We start from the raw sequence: 19,002 nt of genomic DNA, 5'->3' as shown, positions 1-19,002 counted from the left end.
ATGCAAAGCAGGATAGTTGGAATGGTGGATAAACATCCTCAGTCAACTTCCACACAGATTCAGGCTGTCCTGCAGACTCAGGGTGCAAAAGTGTCAGCTGGGACCATACGTGGTCATCTGAATGAGATGAAGCGCTATGGCAGGAGACCCAGGAGAACCCCACTGCTGACAAAGAGACATAAAAAAGCCAGACTGGAGTTTGCAAAAATGTACTTGAGTAAGCCTCAATCCTTCTGGGAGAACATTTAGTGGACAGATGAGACTAAGGTAGAGCTTTTTGGAAAAGCACGTCATTCTACTGTTTACAGAAAACAGAATGAGGCCTACAAAGAAAAGAACACAGTACCTACAGTCAAACATGGTGGAGCTTCAAGGATGTTTTGGGGTTGTTTTGCTGCCTCTGGCACTGGGTGCCTTGACTGTGTGCAAGGAATCATGAAATCTGGAGACTATCAAAAGATTTTGGCCCACAATGTAGGGCCTAGTGTCAGAAAGCTGGGTCTGGGTCAGAGGTCATGGGTGTTCCAGCAGAACAATGACCCCAAACATACCTCAGAAAGCACCAAGAAATGGTTGGAGACAAAGCTGGAGAGTTCTGAAGAGGCCAGCAATGAGTCCAGATCTAAATCCCATTGAACACCTATGGAGAGATCTCAGAACTGCTGTTGAAGAAGCACCCTTCAAATCTGAGAGACCTGGAGCAGTTTGCAGAAGAAGAGTGGTCCAAAATTCCAGTGAGAAAGTGATTGGTTTCAGTTATTTTTTTTCCAAGGGTGTGCAAGCAAATATTAAGTTGAGGGTGCCAACAATTTTGTCCGGCCCATTTTTTGAGTTTTGAGTAAAATTATGTCAATTTTGTCTTTTTTTTCTTCAGATTTTTTGTGTTGCTCCAATTCACATAAAGGAAATAAACACATGTATACCAAAAACATTTGTAATTGCAACAATTTCTGGGAGAAATGATTTTCTGGAAAAATTCCAGGGGTGCCAATACTTTCGTCCATGGCTGTATCTGACCCCACGGTCCCTAACAGCCCCACAAACAGCATGCATCTACTTATGTACAGTGTAAATGAGAAAAAATGGGAAAAGGAATAAAAACAGCAGAAAAAAAAAGTGTGAAGGGAGAAATAACTGAGTGGGGGAGGTAGAGAGAAGGTGAGGAAGTCTGTCCATCTAAAGAAATTCAAGAACAGATGAGAAACAAACTCACTGACATCTATCAGTCTGAAAGGGTTAAAAAGACATTTCTAAGCCAACCATGCTGAGAGCCATTACCCACAAATGGAGAAAACTGAATAGCGGTGAACCTTCCCAGGAGTGGCCGGCCTACCAACATGACTCCAAGAGAACATGGACGACTCATCCAGGAGGTCCCAGAAGAACCCAGAACAACATCTAAAGACCTGCAGGCCTCACTGACTCAATTAAGGTCAGAGGTCATGATTCAACAATCAGAAAGACACTGGGCAAACAATGGGAGATTTATTTTCCCAGATTCAACACAGTAAAATCGACTTTGTTTATGGCACTTGTTATTTTTTCAGCGTGGTCTTCTGCAAACACGGATGCTCAGAAATATCTGGCACTCTTAGAGATTTGATTGCACTACTGTAAATAGTTGGTGCTTTAGCAGCATCCACGCTAATCTCTTCCTCCATAACTGCACCAGCTCTTGCTGCTGCTTGCATACGTCACGACTCTGCTGCGCCTGAAAGTACTGCCCCTCGTCCTGCCACTTTCTAACTGGGCCCAAATGGTTCAGATGGGAGCTTTGCAAGATGGATTCACCAGTGAAAAACAATGAAACGGGCGTATCCATCTGCTTTACAAGGTTACTTATTTTCCAAAGCCGTACCCTTCAAAATAAAAGCTGACCTTTGACATTCCTTCGCTGTCCTGATGACACATTAAACTCTACCCTCTCCTGATATTACAGCACAATTAGAGCTGCAGTTACTGCTGTCCATGAAACATCACACGGCTCCTGAAAACCTCATAAAGCTTTACACCGGCGTTTAAAGAGCCCGGAGGGATGGCGGTGAGCAGACACACGACTGATCATTAAGCTGGAATGTGGACGGAGCTGCAGACTGCTGAGAGAGACTGCAGGTACAGAGCTGCTGTTAGAGGAGGGGAACAACCTGGAGCATTTACACCTGTCTGCAGGGGGCGCTGCCGTGTGATTGGATGATTCAATATTTGCATTAATAAGCCGGTGTACCTAATGAAGTGATCAGTCCGAGGATATTTCAGAATGCACAATGTGTAGAGACAATATTTAGAGCAAACTGAAATCCTTCCAAAGATGGTGGGTTTGGTAGAAAGGTTACGTTTTTATTAGAAAGTAGACATTTCAACATACAGGTTACATATGAGTACAAAAGAACCAAAAACATGTATGTACAACACATTTACCCATGTAGCTGGTGTATAAATATTCTGTCAGAGTTCAGTGATTCACACTTTGACTTTAGGAATGATTCCAAACGACCACAGACGTTTAAAAACCCGAGTCTGAAATGTAAAGAAATGACTGGTCAGCGTCCTGCACTGAGAAATAAACACGACCGTCTGAACTGAGCCTTCACATTTCATCTGCTGCTGCCATGGTTCTCAACCTGTGAGCCTCAGCCCACAGAGAGGTCATCACTTGAGTTTTTACAGGTCAGTGAGATTTTTCACATGCTCCTGCAGTGGTGGAAAAGCTGACACTTAAAAGAGTCAGGATACTCCAAAAGTCCAGGACATGAAATCAAATTAAAGTTAAAAAGTCTGGGTTTTTATCTGCAAACTGGGCCTGGAGAACTGGTTTAGGAATTTCATCTTCTGTAGGAGTTTTAGCTGGTTTTTACCATGAGAGAAAATACCAGTTTGACATGGATACAGCTGGCAGAATATTTTGAATTAATATTTTATGTTTATTTCTAAAAATATAGTGGAACAGAAGACCAAATTAGTATAAAAAGAAAAACTCATCTGAAAATGAAAGCATGTTTAAAGATTTTCCACCACTGCCGCTGAGCCTGTAGTACACAATATGATAATGTGCTAACTCCTGATAAATCATAAAAACAGCCTAAGGAGCAGAAATGGGCTGAATTCTAAAGTTACAAGAAGTTTAAACATCTTTTGGTGTGATGACGTTAATGCTGAAATCCACGCAGCAGCAGCTGTCCCTGAACGCATCACACTGACTGACCTGATCGAGCACCATGTTTTAAAAATGAAGAAAACTTCATGATACATTTTCTGAGGAAACAGCACACTTCACCTGCAGGCTAAGGATGCGGCACACAGAGGGCGCTGTGGAGCCACAGAGGCCTGCAGGCTGGTGAGCCTAGAGGGCGCTGTGGAGCCACGGAGGCCTGCAGGCTGGTGAGCCTAGAGGGCGCTGTGGAGCCACGGAGGCCTGCAGGCTGGTGAGCCTAGAGGGCGCTGTGGAGCCACGGAGGCCTGCAGGCTGGTGAGCCTAGAGGGTGCTGTGGAGCCACGGAGGCCTGCAGGCTGGTGAGCCTAGAAGGCGCTGTGGAGCCACGGAGGCCTGTGCAAGAGTACCTTGATGCAGACAAGATGGCCGGTATACATCCAATCTGGAAGTCTTAACTGGAAGTCCGTACGTCTAAGGTTAGGCTTAGGCATTAAAACCTGAGTGGTTAGGTTCAGGGTAAGGCAGTGGGGAAGGTGATATATCTGAGATCCAGCACCAAGGGTTAGGCTTAGGTGCCAAAAGACTGACAAACACTGGCGGCTGAGTCCAACATGAAGACGAAACTTCTGCTTGGGACTTCCGGCATGGACTGGATGTATACTGATGCCCATGTCAGCCATCTTGACTGCAGTTGGGTCCCTTTTGGGTGGTGAGCCTAGAGGGTGCTGCGGAGCCACAGAGGCCTGCAGACTGTTGAGACTGCTTCACTCCATTGAGTTCGAAGAGCGACATCAAAACATGACAAATCCTCCTGACACCTGAGGTTTTGTTTTGGATGCATTTTTTTAGTTTCTTTCTAAATAAAGAAAAATCCTAAAAAATTTCAAGCAAATTCCCCCAAATTTCAAAGCTAATACCGTAAAATTAACAAATAAATCTCCCCAAAATTCCAAGGAAAATTATGGAAAATATCCATACAAATTTCCCCAAACATCTGAAGTAATATCCTAAAGATCCTATGAAGACTTAGGAAAATTTCAAGCAAATTCCACACAAAAGGCTCCCATCAGATTCCCCTTAATTTCAAACAAAGCTCCAAAGAAAAGTATGGAACATGTCCATAGAAGTCCCCCCAAACATCCAAACAAATTTCCTAAAAATGTGTGAAAATTCAGGAAACTTTCAGAGCAAATTTCGCACCCAAATTTTAAATTCAGTTCCCTAAAATTCTAAGAAAATTCCTAAAATATCAAAACAAATTTTGCAGACATTCCATGCAAATTACTTTTTCTGGACAATTATCTGAGAAACTTTAATAGAAGAAACCATTACTATGTTGTAGAAATTGTTCCCCCTGGGGAAAAATATATTTAAATATTTTTGGATTAATGCAGGTATGTTTCTTCACCTTTTCTTCTAAATTGCTCGTGAGATTTAAAGTAAAGTCTAAGAAGTCTGTTAATGTAAATCTCTGCCCTGCAGCTTCCTGTTTGATGTCACTCTTCAGACATTCGAGCATTAGCGCCTCCATACATGTGAACTCAGTGGAACAAATAGAAAACAAGTCTTTGCTGGTTACACAAGAATCAAACCAGTAAAAATCTGAAGTTCAGGCTCAAAACGAGGAAGGGGGACCGAGGAGTCCACATCATTAACCTGGGCCCAGATCCCTGCCTCACGGTGACAACATGTGCCAATAAATATGAGAGTAGCTGCACAGGAGGAGCCACGTCTGAGGAAACACGCTGCAGTTTTCCTGAGAAGAAGATGGAGTGAATCTGAGTCTGAATAAACCAAGTAAAGCATGAACGGATTAAAGTCTTTGTCCTCTGGAGTCTGTTGGATGAAAATATGAACGTCTCCTCTTCATTTTAAAATCAGTTCCTCTGATTCTGTCAGTCCAGAGTTTAAACGTTTCTACAGCCGAAAAAGTCCACGCCCACGTATCGAGGGTAACCCTCCAACGAGTTCATCCCCACCGGATCGAACTTCCAGTACTGTCGACCTCGGATGAAGTGAGCGTATCCTGAAAGAGGGAACAGGAACTGCGGTCAGTTATTAGTCTATGAATCCAGTCTGGTTTAAAGTTAACATCAGTGGACGTGTTTGCATTAAATCTGATGTTTGTCTGATGATGATATCTGACCGGTGAGATATAAAATATCAGAGCAGCTGAAAGCTTCATCTCTGAGCTTTATTTCAGGGAAATGTTAGGGATCTGGTACACTGATGACCAGCCTTTTTAAACCCACATAAGACCACCAGACTTTGTCCTTGTCATCATTATTATGAACGTACATACATGTCCCTGACCAAATAATGAGTTAAAAGTGGCAAAAAAAAAAAAAAAATGAGTGAAAAGTGACCAAAATGGGCAAAAATCAGAAAAAAAGGTGAGAAAAATTGGCAAAAAGTGGCATTTAATTGCAAAAGGCAGTAAACCAGCAAGAAGTGGCAAAAAAATAGAAAAACGCAGGATAGAAGTGGCAAAAAGGGGAGAAAAGTGACAAAAAGAAAGGGCAATAATGGGCTTAAAGTGGCAGACACTGGGAGAAAAGTGGCAAAAAAAAAAAAGTTACTGGTGACAAACATTGTCCAAAAGTGACTAAAATGGGCAAAAATCAGAAAAAAGGTGGGTAAAAATTGGCAAAAAGCATGAAGAAGTGGCAAGATAGGAAATTAATGGCATTTAATTGCAAAAGGAAGCATAAATGGGCAAAAAGTGATAAAAAAAATGAAAAAAGTGGCAAAAAATTACAAAACGCTGGATAAAAGTGTCAAAAATGGGCTAAAAGCAGTAAAAATGTAAATATGGACATAAGACCACCAGACTTTGTCCTTGCCATGGTTATTTGGACCGTACCGTAGATGTCCCTGAAGGTGGCGTCCACGTCGTCCGGGATCCCTCTCCAGTCCTGCATGCTGCGCGGGTACACCGACTCGACGCGGTTCTCTCGGGGGCTGAACCTCCAGTAGCTGCCCGACTTGAAGAAGTAGGTGTTGTAGTTGGAGTCGTGACCCCAGCGAAGAGCCGCCTGGATCCCTGAGACGGACAGACCTAAAGTCCTGATGGACTCGGGCCCTCTGATCTGACGCTCTGCATCGAACACCCAGTAGTTCTCACCTGAGCGGAGACACGGTTCGACAATAGGTCACTCCTTCTTATGGGATTCTGCTCTGATTTCTCAAACTGGAATCATAACTGAAGCTCTAACGTGTTCTCACTGCAGACTCTCCACACTCTCCAGACTCTGCAGGATCAAACCCTCCTGCCTTGACTTTGACCTCTGCAGGAAGAAGACGTGGCCAAAATGTCGGAATAAAGGCTGAAAATGATTTTTAAATCCCTGTATTCTGTTTGATTCACCTTTGACATAAAGCAGTGGAGGACTCAGGATGTTTCAGGATGTTTCTCAAAATACTACCAGGACACCTGCTGGATGGGGCGGGGCTACAGTGCATAAAAGGTCATCATATATTTATGTTGAAAGAGTTAGACATCCTGGTTAAATTTAAGGACATCAGCCTCAGTTTAAAGAATGACCGCTCTCCTGAAGAAGTTACGACCAGCCTTAGAGAAAATACAGTACTATAGGGACTGGACAGGGCCAGGACGGGCACTTTAGCAGGCCCCTAGAGGGAACTGGACCAGTTTTTTTTGTCCCAAGAGGGCACTTGACCACTTCAGGTCTACCAGAAAAGAACTCTAGAGGGCACTAGACCACTTCTGTCAACTGAAAGGCACCCTAGAGGAAACTGGACCAGTTTTTGGCCCTAGAGCGTCCTCAACCGATTTCTGTCCTGAAAAGGTACTTGACCACTTCAGGCCCACAATAAAGGCACACAAGAGGGCACTGGATCAGCTATTGTCCCTGAATAAGTCATTGAAAGGCACCTTTAAAGATACCAGACCATTTTTGTCCCCTAGAAGGCACCTTAGATGGCACCTGACCACTTTTTGTCCCAAAAGAGGGCACTTGAATACTTCAGGTCCACTAGCAAGGCACCCTGGAGGATACTGGACCACTCATTTTCCTTTGAACAGCATTTGGGAACTGGGTCAGTTTTGGTCCTGACAGAGGGCACTAGACCACTTCAGGTCCACTACAGGGTACCCTAGAGGCAAAGGAACCACCTTTGTTTCCTTGAAAGAGACCCTAGAGTGATTTAGACCATTTCTGTCCACAAGAAAGCACTTTATCTTATTGGAAAGGCACCCTAGAGGAAACTGGAGCACTTTTCTTCTGAGAGGGCACCTGAACCCTTCAGGTCCACTAACAAGGCACCCAAGGGGGTACTAGACCATTTTTGTCCAGTAGAGGGCGTTGGACCACCTTTAGTCCACCATGGAGGTGCCCATGAGGAAACAAGACCACTTTTTAACCATTAGAAAGGTTCCTTAGAAGGAGCTAAACAATTTCAAAAATTGTTTAAAAGAGGAAAAAAGGGGATAAAAAGTATCAACAATGGGTTAAAAGTCGGACAATTGGGTTAAAAGTTGCAAAAAATGTACTTATAAAGTAATGAAAAGGGGTTAAATAGTGGCAAATCTTTCAAAAAACTGTGTTAAAGAGGCAAAAGGAGGCAAAAAGTATCAAAAAGGGTTAAAAGTGTCAAAAATTGGTTAATATTGCAGCTAAATGACAACTGGGCAGGGCCCATTCTCTGTGATTTTCAGGGGTCTGCCTATTCTGTTGCCAGGCCTGCTGTGTTATAGATAACAGGGATAGATCTCACTGCTAATGACTAAAACTATAGAAAACATTTAGTTAATATTTGTGTATTTGAAAGTCCGGCCCCCAGAGTTTCTGTTGAGACTAAATCTGGCCCTTGTGCAGATGTACTTGATGACCCCTGCCCCAGAGTGATCTAGACCATTTTTGTCCACTAGGGGGCACTGGACCAACTGTAGTTCTCTAGAAGGCTTCCTAATCTTCATCAAGGGAGCAACAGGACTTCATTGAGGTTCTTAAGATGTTTTACGTCCTCTCCTTATAGATTCTAGTTCTAGACTTTAGCCTTTTAGAGGAGAGGGGTCCTTGATGAAGGTTTGGATAACCATGACCTGGATGAATGAGAACCTACACACCCTGAGGGGGGCCCTAGTCTATGTTTGCCCTCTGGAAGGGCACCCAGGACGTTTCATGTACTGTTGGGTATTTTTCCAACAGCAGGGGGAACATCTGACCCCCTGTGAGCCCACCAGTGACACAACGTCACAACCTTTCTTGATTTAAGCTTCGTAGAGTCTTGATCTTTAAGTTCTTGAACTTCTGCTGTGCATCGCAGAGTCTAAGTAATTTCAGGGGCTACCGAACCAGAGCTCTGGTTTTAATCATGTTTTATGGCCGTCCCAGCTTTTTAGAGATAAGAACATGAAACTGGACCCGGTAAGAAGACACACTACTAGCTAAACCACATCTAACAGAGGTATTCACAGGAAGTCTGAGGTGCGATCCTTCCCTAGCTCTGTTAGTCAGCCCCCCCCCCCACCCACCTGCATGAACTTGTCTAGAAGTGAGATCCACAACGATCCAGAAACCACATCACAGCAGCTTCACGGCCCTCTCCTCTCACCTTGAAAGAACCAGATATTTCCTGACTTGTCTTCAAAGGCGGCGTCGATGTTGTCGGGAATCCCCCTCCAGTGACGGGACGCCAGCGCCGGGTAACCGCTCTCCAGATGCCCGTCCCTGATCCTCCACACGTAGCCCGACTTAAAGAAGAACAGCTCCCCCCGGATCATGGACACGGCATCAAAGTCCGTCTGGCAGGCGTCGGGCTGGAAAAATGACAGATCGCTGGTTCATTTTAGCAAAGTCTGAAACATAGGGGCTTCTATTGCAGCGGGACGGGGTGTTAAAGTGCACTTTTATTGTCCTGAAATGAATCACAGAGGGGTTTTGATTTAAAGTCCACATGAGGAGCTGGAATGTCTGAAGAAAGATGGTTCAGAGAGGAAGCTGGCCTCTGCAGGGACTGAGAGAGGACGCTCTCTTTGTCTCCATTTATGAGCTGTTGTTAAAAATCACACTCGTGTATGATGTGGTGCATGTTCAGCGATATTTATGTGTGCTTTAACCACAGGAACCACCAAGCCTGCTAAAGTATAAGGCTGCTGCTGCTCCACATTTCTCTCCTTCAGAAGAAAGAATCGATCATACATCAGATCTTTGTGGACACTTCCTCCTCTATACCAGAGCTTCATTGTTCTCTAAAAGTCTTGAATATGCATCGATGAACCCTCATTTTCATGACCGTAAACCTTCTGCCATTCATTCAGACTGAAACAGACAATCAGACTCACCACACCTCCAAATCAAGATCCATCCTCCTCTGAAAATAGTCCCTGATGTTCTGCATGTTCCTCCTCTTCAGTTAGCAGCTATCTAAGATTTTAACCCTCCTTTACCTGATAAAAATAACGTTATTCCACTTCAAGGTTATTTTGCAGAGCTGGCTTGGGCGTCACTCTTAGACAGGGGTGTCAAACTCAAGGCCCGGGGGCCAAACCTGGCCCGTGGCAGTTAAACCCGGCCCACAAAATCATATTTTATTATAACTGGCCATCAGGTGTGAGGGCTGCAGATTTCCTCCAGGACAAAAATGTGAACTAAACTTTCAGGATTTAAAAACATTTTTATCAAGTCATGAAAATGAGAAAAATCTAAATAATTAGATAAAAATGTCAGGAATGTGGGAAAATAAATTAATTGGTGTGAACATTTCATATTTTTAATTTTGCATCTCAAAATTTTGACTTGAAGTTTTGATTTTGACTTTTTATTTCATATTTCAATCTTTAAAACTCACAATTTAAAACTTCAACTGATTTTTTTTTAAACCATTAACTCACTGACGTATATATATGTCATTTAAAAAACAACGCTTGAGTACCATAGACGTATATATATGTCAAAGTGTTTTTTCTGCGGCTGGCACAAGGGGGCGCTCTCACGCTCCCTGTGAGTAATTTTGGGGCTTCTGGGATATGTAGTCGGAGCACTACAGTCGGAAGTGACGGTAGATCAAACGTCAGAGGTGGAGACTCTGGGGTCAAAGAGCAGAGCGATCGTTACAGAGGTCATCTAAGCTAAAAGTTCAACTTAGACGCTGGAAAAAACTTTAAACTTTTGCCTGAGAAATCGCTGACTCACTGAAACGACACTGAACTTAACGACAGAGAATCCAGGGATCGGCGCTTTCATTGATCTGCCTCAGCCGGCCAAGAGGCTAAAGAATGCCGCCAGGTCTCCCCCGTGTGTCGGAGAAATAAGGCAGCCTCTCGCCAGCTGGATGCATACAGCGACAAGCAGGAGAGGACGTGGGCGTACAGGGGGGTCCCGTGGAGGCCGTCCAGTTCCAGAGTGTGAATGACAGTGACTGGAAGCATTGTTATTCATTTTACAATAAAATAACATTTGTCACATGGGTGCTCCTCTTAAATGTCTGCAGTCCTTAAACACTGTTTATCACAGTGCCTTGAGGTTTGTCACTGGTGATGGCCGCCTCACACATCATTGTGACTTGAATGTCAAATCAGGCTTGCCCTCTTTAAGTGTGCGCAGGTATAGGCACTGGCTGACCCTGATTTATAAGGCTCTTCTTGGCTTAGCTCCAGCTTATATATGTACTTTTCTTCAGAGAACTAAAAGCCGCTATGCCTAATGGTTCTGTGACGTTCTCCATCTTTCTGTTCCTCACGTCAGAACTGAACTGGGGAAGAGAGCGTTCAGTTTTGCTGCCCCCACAGCTTGGAGCTCTTTAGACTGAGCTGAAGCTCTCAGAGCTCATCTCATCCATGCTGAAGGATAAACAGCCTGAGACCACTGAACAGTGCCTGCGTTTCTGAATTGTTGTTTTTGTTAAAGATACTGCACTTTATCGCATAACACCTTGCTATCACAAAAATATGTGTATTCTAACTTATTGTTTATCGCCACCATTCAATATGTTTTTTCATGACGTGTGCTGCTGACCTCTTGGCCGGGTCACCCTTGTGAAAGAGATCTTGGTCTCAGTGGGTTTTTTATCTGGTTAAATAAAGGTTAATAATAATAATAATTGTAATACAATTTTCAGATGTCTTTTATGTTATTGAGGGCAAAATTATAACATTCAAATCACTGTTCTGCTTGACAGACTCTCTTTCACAAAATGCATTTTTCTCAGCTTTCTAGAAAAAAAGTGGTCTTTTTGGTGAAACTAGCCTCTATTCAACTTCAGATAAATCAAGAATGGAACAAACTACAAACAAACGTTTTTTTCCATGATGAAATAGAGAGATTCTTCTTTTATTTGAGCTATCTGCTGTTTTCAGAGTCATAGTACAAAATATTCTGTGGGTCTTGAAAGATGACTCAAAATGGCCAAAAATGCTGGCACAAGCCACTTTCCATTTTATAAAAGGGCTGGCACTCAGTGAGATAAAACTCAAGATTTTAAATTTTATCGCATAATTTTTTACCTTTAAAACCAACAATTTTTAATCTTGATCTCATATTTTACTCTTAAAACTCATGATTTTTTAAAAAAATTTTAGCTCATAATTTAACCTTTAAAACTCACAATTTTAAATTTTTTTTTCTCATATTCTGACCCTTAAAACTCTATTTTCAATTTTATCTGAAAATTTTATATTTAAATCTTGATATTTTTAACTTTATCCCATATTTAACTCTTTTAAACTCATGATTTTTGATTTTGTTCCATATTCTGACCTCTAAAATTCTATTTTTTTATTTTGTCTGAAAATTTTAGATCTAAAACCAACCGTTTTTAATTTTATCCCATATTTTAACCTTTTAAGCTCAAAATTTTGAATTCTATTTTATGTCAAATTTTGACCATTAAAACTCCTAATTTTGAATTTTCTCTGAAGTTTTGACTTTTAAAACTCATCATTTTGAATTTTATGTCATATTTTGACCATTAAAACTAGTGATTTTGAAATTTCCAGAATCCCCTTTTACTACTTAATAAGCCTATTTTTGCCACTTCAACCCATTTTTGCCTTTTTTTTTTGGCTATTTTGTTACTTTTATCTACTTTTTGGCATTTCCTACACATTTCTGCTACTCTTAAAATCCAATTTCACCACCTTACCCAATATTTTTTGCCATTTCAGTCTTTTTTTTTTTTTTTAACATATTTTAATTCCGTTTTTAACGAAAGGATTAACATTATTTAAGAGGGCGACTTACTGCACAAATAAATTAAAATTGTTTCTTTGATAAGAGTGGTTATTATTCAGGTAATATATAAAATACCACAGCTTAACTTTACAATGGGCCAGGATTTTGCTGGGCCCCACAAAGCGTTCCCCTTTATCCCCCCTAATGTACGGCCTTGTCTCCACCTGACTATTCTACAATGTTCATGACTGTGTTCAACCACCTTCAGGTCCAGTGGGGGTCCCTGGTCTCTGACACCTTTATTTTGGGGGTCACGGGCTGAAAAGTTTGAGAACCCCTGGTCTAGATCCTCTGTGGCTGACCCTCCTTGTGAGGGAGTCTGTGATCATCTTCTGGACATCAGTCCGGTCAGCGGTCTTCCTCATGATTGTGGTTGTGTGAACCAGAGTGAGACCTTTGCTATTTGGACTGTATTATAATATTCAGAGCTAGAGGATCTTTGTGAGCTGTAAGCTGTAATCATCAACATTAGAACAAAAAGTCTGAAATATTTCAAGCACCTATGATTTAAAAGGTTTAGGTCAGGGGTCATCAACTGCATTTGTACAAGGGCCAGCTTTTTCCTAAACAGGCAATTTGGGGGCCGAACTTTCAAATAAACTGAAGAAATTTTCACAGAAGTCTAATTTACATATTTTTGTATATATCTTTTTATTTTCAAATGTACACATTTTTTGTCCCCATCAGTGAGATCAGTACCTATATTGCAGTCAGCCACAAGGGGGCGACTGAGATATTTTACCTAAATGTTTTCTGTGGCTGTCATGTTGTCCATCACTTGGTTTGATGCTAAGAGAAACAGCAGTTTCTTTAAATCAAAAATCACCTAAAAAATTCAAATTTTCATATTTATTCCCATAATTATTTGTGTATTCTTTATTCCAATTTTAATGTTTTTATTTATTCCTATTTGAATATTTGTATTCCCATTTTTACATTTCTAATATTTTTTCCATTTTTATATTTATATTGTTTACTCCCCTTTTAATGTTTTTATTCTTTAAATCCATGTTCATTTTTTTATTCCCTTTTTCATCTTTATCGTGCCATATTTTTGTGCCTTATTTTTAGCCTTTTCCTATTTTAATGTTTTTAGTTTTTTACTCAAATTTTTACAATTTTCTTTGTTCATATTTTAATGTTTTCATTCTTGATTCCCATTTTATTATAGCATTTCTTTATTTCCAATTTTATATTTTTGTTATTTTCCCCTCCATTTTTATATTTGTTAATCTTTATTCCTATTTAATTTTTTTAAATTTATTCCCAATTTTATATTTTCATCTTTATTCCTTTTTTATATTTTTATTGTTCATTCCCATTTTTATCAAGAATCGACTAATAGATGAATTAATAGCTGTATGGAGTTTATTAAGTATAAATAAAACATAAATAGAATAGAATTTTTCCTCTGCACATGTTTTGTATTTGACCATGTTCTGGGGGCCTGATGTGGCCCCCGGGCCGCCAGTTGATGACCACTGGTTTAGGGGCTGGTTTTTCACTGATAAACTGGAAGGACTGTGTGGCGATCATGTGTCTCCATGAAGAGTCTTATTGCCTCACGCATCCTCTCTGTGAGCCAATCATGTCCCTGCTGACTCATCCTGCATTTGATTCAAAGAGTTGTTAAAAACATTGAAGAGGATGGCCTCATGGTGGCGCTGCAGGAAAAATCATGATCACTGGTATTCGATGTGGATCATGAATGTTTGTGCTGAATTCTGTCCTCTGATCCTTAAACCAGCGTGCAGATGTCCTCTGTTGTATTTTCTGAAGTTTGCAGCCATGTTTGTCAAAGTTTTATGTTTTTTTAAATTCCTCGGCTGTTAATCGTTTCTGAAATAAGCGGTTATTTTTAGCTTATGTGTCATCTCTCTCTAAAAGCTGTAAATTCTGGTAAACCCTCTGTGTTTGCGTCTTCAGAGATAATTGGCTCACTCACATTCGTGATGATCTCGTTGGTCTCTGGGTTGGACGGGGGAGGAGGCGGGGGAGGGGGTGAGGGCAGCACCTTAGGGTGAGCTCCGTACAGGTACTGGATGCCTTGTTTGTCGTCCTCGCTCAGCCTCAGCGGGTAGGAGAAGGAGTAGTATGCGGACATGATGGCCCCCGGCTCTCTGGAGTGCTGCAGGCCGAGGACGTGCCCGAACTCATGAGCAGCGACCTGCAGGAGGTCCGTACCTGAGGGGGGAGGAGAGGTGAAACACCTGGTTCACAGAGCGGCTGAAAATAGTTTGTTATGAGCTGCTGGAATCACAGACGGAGGGGATTTTGTTACCTGAGATGATACACTGAGTCATCAATAAATACCTCGCCGTTTTACCCCCTTCAGCTGACTCATTTCTGATCCTAGTCTGTTTACCTGGGCTCAAGGTGACATCTGATGGTACAGACTGGGTGCTGGGTTTGTTTTCTTAGACCTTAGCCCAGGTTTAACTCGGCCAACTAAACATGAAAACATTTTCTGAGGTTCAGCTGTTGATCCTCAAGAGCCTATAAAAACATTCACCCGCCTCATTGTCTCACTGATAAATCCGCTCCCAAGCCGTAGTTCTCCGTCAGACTGGATCAGATTGTCCTCCAGGATTTTCCTACCCTCTACCTTTATAGGCCCTCCAGGGCTGGCTGCTGAGAAGCATCCCCACAGCATGATGCTGCTGAGAAGCATTCCCACAGCATGATGCTGCTGAGAAGCATTCCCACAGCATGATGCTGCTGAGAAGCATCCCCACAGCATGATGCTGCTGAGAAGCATCCCCACAGCATGATGCTGCTGAGAAGCATTCCCACAGCATGATGCTGCTGAGAAGCATTCCCACAGCATGATGCTGCTGAGAAGCATTCCCACAGCATGATGCTGCCACCAGCGTGCTCCACAGTGGGGATGGTGTGTTTGTGGTGATGTCAGTGTTTGGTGTCTTGTCTGATGGTCTCAAAGCTCCATTCTGGTCTCATCAGACCAAAGAACTCTCTCCCTCTTGACCATGGAGTCTCCCACAGTCCTTCTGGTGAACTCTAGTCCAGACTGAATCTGAGTTTTCGTCAACAGTGTCTTTCTCTAAAGCTCTGACTGGTGAAGAACCCGACCAACAGTTGTTATCTGCAGAGTCTCTCCATCTCAGCTGCTGAAGCTTGGAGCTCCTTCAGAGTAGTCATAGGTGTCTTGGTGTCCTCTCTCACTAGTCTCCTTCTTGCACGCCCACTCAGTTTGTGAGGACGGTCTGATCTAGGCAGATTTACACGTGACATATTCCTTCATTTCTTCATGATGGATTTAACTGAACTCTGGGGGATGTTCAGAGACGTGGGGATTTTTGTTTCCATCCCCTGGCTTAGACATTTTATAACCTTTTCTCCAAGTGTTCTTTTGTCTCCATGGTGTAATGGTAGCCAGGAACACTGATGATCCAGTGACTGGACCTTCCAGACACAGGTGTCTTTATACTATAATCACTAAGACACATAAGAAGTACTGACACACACCCTGCAAGCTGCTCTGCCCACCTCTCTGGTCGATTTTTGTCTTGAATCTTCTTAATCAAGCCATCACTCCCTAAGCTTTATTTACTTAATGTGACAGCTCTGCTTCCTCTACATTCACAGTGATAACCTGATAATGGAGGAAGGATTTTCTAAAGGGGTGCCCATCACCCTGGGTCTGGTCTGCATGCCAGTGCACCTCCGCATGTTTTGAGCTGTGAAGCAACCTCTGTGGCTTGACAGTGTATGTGTCAGCTCTTTATACTGGTACACTGGTTGCACTGGCATGTAGGACAGAGTCTAGATCAGTGATACTCAACGTGTGGCTCTAGAGCCACATGTGGCTCTTTTGTGAGGATTTGTGGCTCTTTTATGTCTAAATTTGAAATATTATTCCCCGGAAAACCATTAATAAAGGAAACTTTGACCTCAGAATTATCCATTGCAATTTGATTCCCACACTTATACAGTAGGCTTTAATTGTAAAATTTAATTGTCAACCTTTATTTTTTTCCTGTATATTTTCATTGCCCTTATTTGCAATTTTTTGTCCATCTTTTCCCTTTTATGTGACTTTTTGCCCATTTAAGGTGCCTCTTGCCATTAAATGTCACTTTTCCCTCATTATTCCCCACCTTTTTGCTGCTTTTTGCCAATTTTAGTCTCTTGACTTGTTTTTTTGCCACATTTTTGATGCTTTTTCACCTATTTTGCCAGCTTTAACTTAATTTTATTTCCACTTTCACCCACTTTTCTCCACTTAGATTGTGGTTCTTGCAACGGTATTTTTCAACGATTTGGCTCTTTGGTTGAGCAGGGTTGAGTAACACTGGTCTAGATTAAAGTAGGTCATTAAATTGCATCTTATGCACCAGATTTTTACCGTAATTTGGCAACATCTCAGTACAGAATTATTGCCAGTCTTCTGCAGCGTTTCCCTCAGATAATCTCTCACCCATGTGGTTCCCGAGTGTCCAGGACTCGTCGTAGTCGAAGTGGATGTCCCCTTGTCGGTGTGTTTTGGGGAAGAAGGCGTGAGCGAGGATCCCACCCGGGCCGTCAAAGGGGAGGTTGTCTCCATGCCAGTACCTGCAGGTGAGTAAATCAAACAGTCTGATGAACATGGGAGCAACTACGGAGGCTTAACCAAAGAAAAGCTTTATAACACGAGCTTTAGAGAAAATGTAGAACTGCCTGGTGGTTATGGCACTCTGATCTATAAAATAACACTGATCTACTTCCTGTTTGACAACCTTTACTGGGGTGAAATCCCTTCAGTATGTGATGGTAATATTGTGGCCTACATTTGGTTCCTTCAGCATGGGTTAACCCTCGGGCGTCGATGGGGACGTTTTTGTCCTGAATGGCTTTAAAGGGTATAAATTAAAGTGATGCCTGAGGGTTGAAGCGGTCTCAGCAGGTCTGTGACAGACTCCAGATATCCTCATCATAATCCAGGAGTATTTTTCATCCTGTTTCCTAAACTGTCATTTAATCCCTGTCTTCTTCTGACATATATAAGGATGTTAATATATTTCTGTGTAGCACTGTTACAGTAAAAGACACTGGGTAAAAATTTTTGTCCCTCTTGCCCTTCCTTAGTCTCTGCTGTCATCTCCAGAGCAGGGTTTGAACACCGGTATCACTCTACGCTGATGATCTGTGATTTATTTCACAAATGCTCTAAACTGTGTGGTTGAAATTTTACAAAGTTTGACCTCCTTTATCTCATTTTCTACGTTTAAATAAAAATATCAGTACTAGTGAGTTCTCTCACCTGGTGAAGTCGATGCGGATGTCAGCTTTCCCACTGTGCACTTCTGTAAAGGTGAGCGGGGTCACATCACTCCAGATCTTCAGTGCTTCCCGGAAGACACGGCGAACCTTTTCCTCGCCCATCTGCCAGGGGAACCGGACGATCCTGTGGGAGAACGAAGGAGTCAAACCCGCACATGAGGGGTGGGCAGAGGGACCGACAGACTCTCATACCTCCTCTAATCTGGGAGGTTTGGTGTTTCTGACACCTTCAGGCTTGCTAACAAAACAATAAACCATCATCTGCTCCTTTTTCCTGTAGACTAAACCAACCAGTGTGAAAACTAAAATAAAAAGGGAGCTTTACCTTCTTTTCTTATCTGAATATTTCACTTATTTCACCTAAATGTGACTTCAGTGGGTTGTCCTGATTCCATGTCTGCCATCAGGAAGGTCAGAGAATGACCGGACCAATCAGAATCACTGTAGGAGAAAGAGGCGGTAGCTACAGGTGTGGATTAGTCGGTGCAGAGATGCACCTTTAGAGGACAACATTTCTTTATTAAAGCAACGAACCAAAGCTTCAGCTCCACTCCAGTGGCTCCACTGACAGTGACCAATCCTGGAGCGACACGAGAACAGCTGACCACAGAGCTCATGTTATGGCGTTTACCCTTCAGCATCTGCATACGGCTACTACATCATACGGTACCTTGAGACCCCTTAGAGCAGGCGTGTCCAAACTATGGCCTGGGGGCCAAATGTGGCTCACGGCCCATTTTTGATTTGCCTGCAGAAAATTCTAGAAATGAAATGAAATCTGGCCCGCATGAAAACACGAAGCTTGTGCTTAACTTTACTGTACTTTTTAGTGTCAGCACAAGGCTGTGCTACCATGATTATGTTGTAAACAAACATTTTGACAAGAAGATATTTTATTTAATAACGTCCTGATGGATTATCACAGCAAATAGCAGCACCAGTAGCATTTCACGGGCCGATCCAGTGGTAGCCACAGCCACACGGGGCCCTTTGAAATCTGATTGGCTCCACAAAATCCTGAAAATTACCGTCTATTTGCCCTGTCAGCCATTAACCCTCAGGCATCTCTTTAATTTACTACCCTTTAAAGCCATTAAGGACAAAAATGTCCACTTCCAAAAAACTGCTATAAAAACCTAACAGATTAATATTTTTCTCTGCTTTTTTTTTTTGCATAAATCTCTTAAACAACTTCAGCTGTGCTCAAAACTACCAAACATTCAATCGTTTTGAGGATTTTAACCCTTTAAATGCCAGTTTGATTACTTAAAGTCAATGTTGTTTTTATGAAAAAAAAGTGAAAAATGTGATATCTTCCTTCAACAAAATGTTTAAGAAACACACACACACACACACACACACACACACACACTATCT

At 42.2% G+C, this 19,002-nt stretch overlaps 1 protein-coding gene across 1 annotated transcript in view; it reads right to left on the bottom strand.

Annotated features, from left to right (window-relative positions):
- Positions 1-4,969: 4,969 nt before the first annotated feature.
- Positions 4,970-19,002, bottom strand: part of mmp11a (matrix metallopeptidase 11a) — a 41,895-nt gene continuing 27,862 nt past the window's right edge. The window contains exons 3-8 of the mRNA XM_041788275.1: positions 17,606-17,749; positions 16,784-16,917; positions 14,291-14,529; positions 8,729-8,933; positions 6,015-6,275; positions 4,970-5,177 (exon numbers count right to left, since the gene is read on the bottom strand). Of these exons, the coding sequence (XP_041644209.1) occupies positions 5,059-5,177; positions 6,015-6,275; positions 8,729-8,933; positions 14,291-14,529; positions 16,784-16,917; positions 17,606-17,749 (1,102 nt within the window). The 3' untranslated portion in view covers positions 4,970-5,058. The remainder of the gene's footprint in view (positions 5,178-6,014; positions 6,276-8,728; positions 8,934-14,290; positions 14,530-16,783; positions 16,918-17,605; positions 17,750-19,002) is intronic.

The sequence above is a fragment of the Cheilinus undulatus genome, linkage group 5 (assembly GCF_018320785.1).
Source record: "Cheilinus undulatus linkage group 5, ASM1832078v1, whole genome shotgun sequence".
NCBI classification, from domain to species: domain Eukaryota; kingdom Metazoa; phylum Chordata; class Actinopteri; order Labriformes; family Labridae; genus Cheilinus; species Cheilinus undulatus.
The sequence above is the reverse complement of the archived record's forward strand: the minus strand, read 5'-3'. Positions and strand labels throughout refer to the sequence as shown.